The following is a 6000-nucleotide window of genomic DNA, read 5'->3' as shown; positions in this document are numbered from 1 at the left end:
TAATTATCAACATCAACAACAACAATGACAAACATGGCATGATAGGCATCTACAAAATAGTCATCAAATTCCTCTATAACCAGTCATCTTTGCGTAGAATGCATGATATCTCTCCCATGGAGACACCTTCATCATTATATGAATAACGCGAAATGACAATGAACGTGAGCATATCACAAGTCAAAGATTTATTCGTGTTGAAAAGGAAATGAGCACGCTCACTCTACCCATCAATGTAATATTATTGTTTGTGGAAATATCATTTCCACATTATATTATTAACGCTACACAAATATTAATCTACGATTCACTTCCGTTTCTTTTAGTCTTATTATCATTTCTCGCCATAGGCGATAGAATCTTCATGACGACACGACTCTGTTGCTGACGTTCGCTTGAACGCTGACCTGAAACTAAAAATGTCTGCATGAAATGATTGTCTGTTTTGGCAAACCAAAGTAGGACGCGCGTGTGTACGCATGTGGTGTACTGTAACAATATAACGCCATCTACGTTGGCAGCAATCTTGAAATTGGATGTATTCATTTCCAAAACCCCTTTTCATGGCTTGTTCGTTCGTGCGAGATCGACCGCAGTGGGTATGTACATTTAGGATCTGTATGCATGACCACAACAATAGATCGGTCGCATCCTTTTCTCCTTTTTTGTTTTGTTTAAGAGGCAGGAAAAGAACAAGAAAAGAACGTAATGCTATGTCCCTTTTCACCTCTGTTCCTTCCTGTGTCTTCGTCATTCTGTAAATACCCATGTCTCTATTTGTTTGCCACTTTGTCTGCGTACAGCTGTAGACACCACATGCACGGATTATACGTATATATATTTTTTTCACACCTTACGGTGTAAGTGTGTCAAATCAATCAGTTCACCAAGCTGTTCAGATTCTCTTCGCAAATTTTGGATTCTTTCGCACTCCCCATGATGACAGTTTCATCTAAAAACTGTTGGTTTTGGTAGTTGCTTTTAAAATGAAAATATACAAGATTGAACCCACTTACACGCTCTAAGAAGCACAACTGTTATCTAAATAGCTTTATTGAGGTGTTGATACAGGAACCCGTAATCAAGTGAAACGTTTAATAGCTTGAAGCAGAAACTGTGAAAAACAAATCGATATCTATCGATTAATTGGTCCAAAACTGAACTTTCATTGATGCAGGTACGTTTATCTTCTATAGGTAGTCAACGGGAACACGCACCACTGATGCGAGACGCCACTATCTCTGCAACAGATTGATGGTACGTCAGTCATAACAGATGCTGCATTTTGTGACCAATCAGGTTTCGCGAAAGTTGAGATGTAGGGGCGAGGCCCGCCGCTAAAACCGCTGATTGGTTCATTAGTTCGATGACGCGTCTGATATGCAAATTTGCCGGGGTGGGCGACCGAGGCGATTCTGCACGATCAATCGAAGATGTAACACTCGGTGTAGGCAGCAGTGGCAGCTGTGCTGGAACTCTGCGTACTCGTATGTTTACGTAGTCTGCTACGGGCTGCGAGCACCGCTGCTGTGGAATTAGATAGCGGGTACCAGTGTGCGCTTACCGCGCCGGCACTCGTTGGTAGTTCTTACGGTTCACGCTTGTTTCTGCAGTACGCACCTCCAGTACTCGTACACCTTAGTGAAAGAAAAGCACTCGGTGCAAGATTTGCTACCCACGTTCAGAGAGCATAACCTTACTGATGACACTGATGACATTTTTGGGAACACACTTCTGACACTAACTGGAACTTTTATTCTGGAATTCTATCCGAGATCTATCAACCACGGCCAGTTTTGTTCATATGTGTTGTTGTTTGCTCTTGGGCAGGATTGCAGCACGGAATTGATTGACAAGTTTGGGCAACCACTGTGTGCAACTGCATTTTGGAGGGGTCTTCAATGATGCCCCCCAAGCCCAACCTGTGCCCGGCATCGCTGGGAGGGAAGGTGCTACTAGCTGCGGGATTTATTCTGCTGCTCCTTCCAGTTTCATTAGCACAAGGTGAGAAGTTCAACATTTACCAAGGTGCTACAGGTTTATGTGCATGTGTGTCTGTGTACATATGTGTGCCTATGTATGTGTATTGATTGAGCAGTTCACACGCTAAAAATTAAGATGACTGATCAGGAGGAGAGTGAAGTTTGAACATCTGGATGAAAGCAAGATGAGAATAAATATGCCATTGTTGCCATAGTGACTAATGAAATCAAATCTGCTTGCGTAATTGTGTTGTGTATGCACAAATCAGAATGTGTGCGCAAAGGATCCTTTACATGTGCATGATGCACAAATACATTCCATGTTTGTTTGCTTGTTTTTTATTTTGAGAATGGTGTTTATTTTCATAACCACTGAAAAAATCCTTTCATTAGTCGTTTCAACTTAATACACTCTTTTATGTCGCAAGGTGATGTTGTGTTTTTTCTGTATAAAATATGATACACATTTTGTGATGTTACCTGTCAAAGAAAAGTTATAGTTTTGGTGTACACTTTTAGAGTGAAACTCTGTTGATCATCCATTAGATATCAAAATTACTTAAACAGGATAGATCTACAATATCCAATAAGTGGTGAATGTTAGTAATAGTGTCACCCTTCTATCTCTCTTAAACAGTTGAATGGGCAAGGTTCAGAATCAGAAAAGTAATAATGAGGTGTCGTTTTTGAGTTTTACTCTGTAGCGTAACATTACTTGTAATTAGCCAAACATATCCACATGTGATTATTTTAATGCCCATGTCAAGTGTTTTCAATTTCATAGCCATATGGAGGTCATCACAGTTCAGGAAAGTGGTTAATATCTTATTAATTATGGCAATTTTCTGATTGATACAGTAATGGCGCAAAGTGGCCTGAGAGCCTGATCGTTTGTGCTATTAAATTTCATGGATTGTTAGAGTTGGCTCTGATGCTTGACTGAGTAATGGGAGATTAACTGATCACAAATTCTACTAAAGCATGGCCTATTCATGGTAGAAAAGTATTGACCAAACAAGAACACCACTAGTGGCACTTGACAGTGCACCTTTGTTTAGATAAAAGTGGAGAACCGACCACTCATATCAGAAGTCAAATAGAATTTGAAAGGTGTGATTTGGCTGAGATGGCAGTGCGGCCCTACCCTTTGCAGAAGTGCAGTTCTTTTGCATTGATACGACGCAGACTGGGGTGTATAGAACGTGCCAAATGCTGGAGGATCTTGCTGCTGTGGTGTCATGTTATTTATTTTCCCAGCAGTCAAGGTGTTGATGCTCCCTGCTTCTTGTTTTGACCAGAGCGCTCTCACAAACAAACCCAGTCCTAGCTGTCCCCCTCTGAAACCAATCCTTGTCACCTTTTCATGGAACATAATACTGAGATTACCCTTTGAAAAACCCCATTCCCCCCCCCCCCTTTTCTCACAACCCTCAAATTTATTCGATTCAGACGTTTTTTGCTCGCTTGCACCCCCCTCTGTCCCGCTTTGTGAACCTATTGAGATGCATTGACCTGGCCACTGATGGGGCTAAACCTGCAAGAAAATACCACAAACTTCCGAAAGTTAGCTTCCTCCTATCTCCTGCTGCATCTTCTGAAGAGATGCAGTCCTCATCTCCAAGGCATCTAGCAGGTGGATAATGAGGAGACAGTTCCTCGTGCCTTCCTCCTGGCCTCTTCTCTCAGCTCCATCTCAACCCAGCGCAAGGTGTTGCTCCTTCCTTTACGCTGTATATGTAATCAATCAGTTTATTTACAACCTGGTGGGCCTTTAATGAAAAGGCAGGGGTTGGGGCAGACATTATCTTGGCTGAGATAGGAGACAAATACTACACTACAGTACAGGTCTCTTTTACCTATTTTTGAGAAAAATAAAAGGAGTGCCCTAAGCTGTAAATAATGGTATATTTGGGCTGCTTGATATGTTCCTTTTTTTCTTCAAAATCAAACATATATGAATCAAATTGAGGAAAACTGTTGGCTTTCATTGTTGAATGTGTAAATGATCTTTCATGTTTATTGTAGTAACACAAAACAAGAGCAGTTTATTAGGTTTATTTACACTTTCCATTCAGCTTTTTGTGGCCTAATTGTTTGAATTTGCATAATGCAGCTAAGATCTCACAATTGTGGTCATATACTCTTTGAAAGTCAGGACAGCTGTATAACAAATTTCACTCTACAACATCTGCAATCATGTCATATTTCTGGCCATACTCTAGTTGATGGGGGTGATCCACTAAAACAGAAACACATGGTGCACAATCATGAAAGGCATTCATACAGTTTATGCATTCTCATGTAAAGTCTGCCCTATTCTTGTGCAGGCATGTATTATGAAGATATGAGCAGTACAAGAGTAAAACTTCAAATGATATATAATGATGTCTTTAATGACTTGACTCTCATGATTATAGCTGGCATCCTGAATCCACAACTTCGTTGAAGAGGTATTTTTTAAAAGAAACGTATACCTCAAAACACTGTCCATTTAAACTTTCTTTAGATACATATGTCACTCAGAGACAGACCCCATAGCCTTTCTGAATTTGGAGGAAAAATCTTAATTGTAGCCTTTATCTATCCACATTTTGGAAACCATCTGTCTTTCATGGAGAAGATAATGCTGTTTATGTTTTACACTGAAATTGTAACAAAATGTCTGTGAATTTCTTGTCATTATAGGTTTGGAGCTCTGTAGAGGGTATGATGACGATAGATTTCCTCATGTACATTGTAAATTTGACAGAAACCACCAGGTCTACCTCTGTCTAAAATCTAGTCAGCCCTCGGGCCTTTTTGGCATTATTCTGTCCGTTTTTCCCCTCAATGTGTTTTCCAAAGCAAGTATGTTTTTGTATAATGTATAATTCATCTTGTCTCAGCTGTGTGCTTTGTACCGGTCTCCCCCCCCCCCCCCCCCCCCCACTCTTGTGACGCCGATTAATTTCATTTGGTTATTGGCGAAAGAAGATTTCCGTTCGTCGTCTGTACATCAGAGCGGCTATGATTTGATTAGTTCGAGGCAAAAGACTGAGGAGCGGTTTACTGGCATGTGATGTGCATACTTTGAACGGGGTGAGAAAAAAAAAATTGAATCATATTAAAGGGCTGGCTACAGTTGTTGGCCAGAGGATTATCAAATCTTGTTTTTCCCATCCTAGATAATCAGAAGTGATGATTATTAATGATATGATTGTAATGATGATAGTGATATTAGGGATAATTGTAATCATAATGATGGATAAAGCCTGTAGGTTAATCTGTTTGACTAAATATGAGATTGGCATTAAGAATGGTAATCTGAATTCATGATAAATCTGCATCTCATCCAGAGGTACCATAATTTCCACACAGGCACTTCAGACAAATGTCCCAAGGAACTCACTTGTAAACATATTTTGTGTAAATCCAAGGTATTTTTTCATGTGTCTGAAAGTCAACTAGACTCATATTTCTCAATTCATTGATCAGTCCTGGTATGGAAGCCTAGATGTTTTCCAGCCTAGATGTTTTCCACTCTAGCTGTGCTTGAATTTATTCACATTTGTAATTGAAAAGGATTTTTTTTTTAAAGGAGGCAGAGCTTTTATACTTGTAATTTCTTACTGCATACGATCAATTATCACCTATTCTTTCATTGGTTGGTTTATCCATATATTCATTAAAAACTTGTATATGAACACATGACATTCCATTAACCAATCCACTATCAAGAGCATTCCCATGGTATATTCTTGTCCATAGTATGGTGACACCATAGTTAGACTTTGGAAGAGGGCTTTGGAAATTAGTGAGTGCATCACGTACTGCAGAATGAAAGCTAGTCTCTCTGTGCAAATAGTGGTGCGGCTGGGACTGATCATGTCTCTCAAAGCAAAGCAGACCAAGTACCTCTCACCCAGCCTTGTACGAGATTTGAGTGCAAATAGTAGACACAATCTCGGATCGGGGCCTAGAAAATCCGGATCAGAGAGGCAGTCGTGTTTTGCCATTGGCACCTTCAGCCAACTGTGGC

At 40.2% G+C, this 6000-nt stretch overlaps 1 protein-coding gene across 2 annotated transcripts in view; it reads left to right on the top strand.

The window, feature by feature from the left end:
- The first annotated feature begins 1496 nt into the window (after positions 1-1496).
- LOC139730584 (netrin receptor DCC-like) overlaps positions 1497-6000 on the top strand; it is a 134710-nt gene continuing 130206 nt past the window's right edge. For both annotated transcript variants that reach the window (XM_071641440.1, XM_071641439.1), the window contains exon 1: positions 1497-2004. In XM_071641440.1, the coding sequence (XP_071497541.1) occupies positions 1902-2004 (103 nt within the window). In that variant the 5' untranslated portion in view covers positions 1497-1901. The remainder of the gene's footprint in view (positions 2005-6000) is intronic.

This window comes from Diadema antillarum, unplaced genomic scaffold, assembly GCF_040938485.1.
Source record: "Diadema antillarum isolate AM-2024a unplaced genomic scaffold, OU_Dant_1.0 seq00000321_RagTag, whole genome shotgun sequence".
NCBI lineage: Eukaryota > Metazoa > Echinodermata > Echinoidea > Diadematoida > Diadematidae > Diadema > Diadema antillarum.
This window is presented reverse-complemented; position numbering and strand designations above follow the sequence as displayed.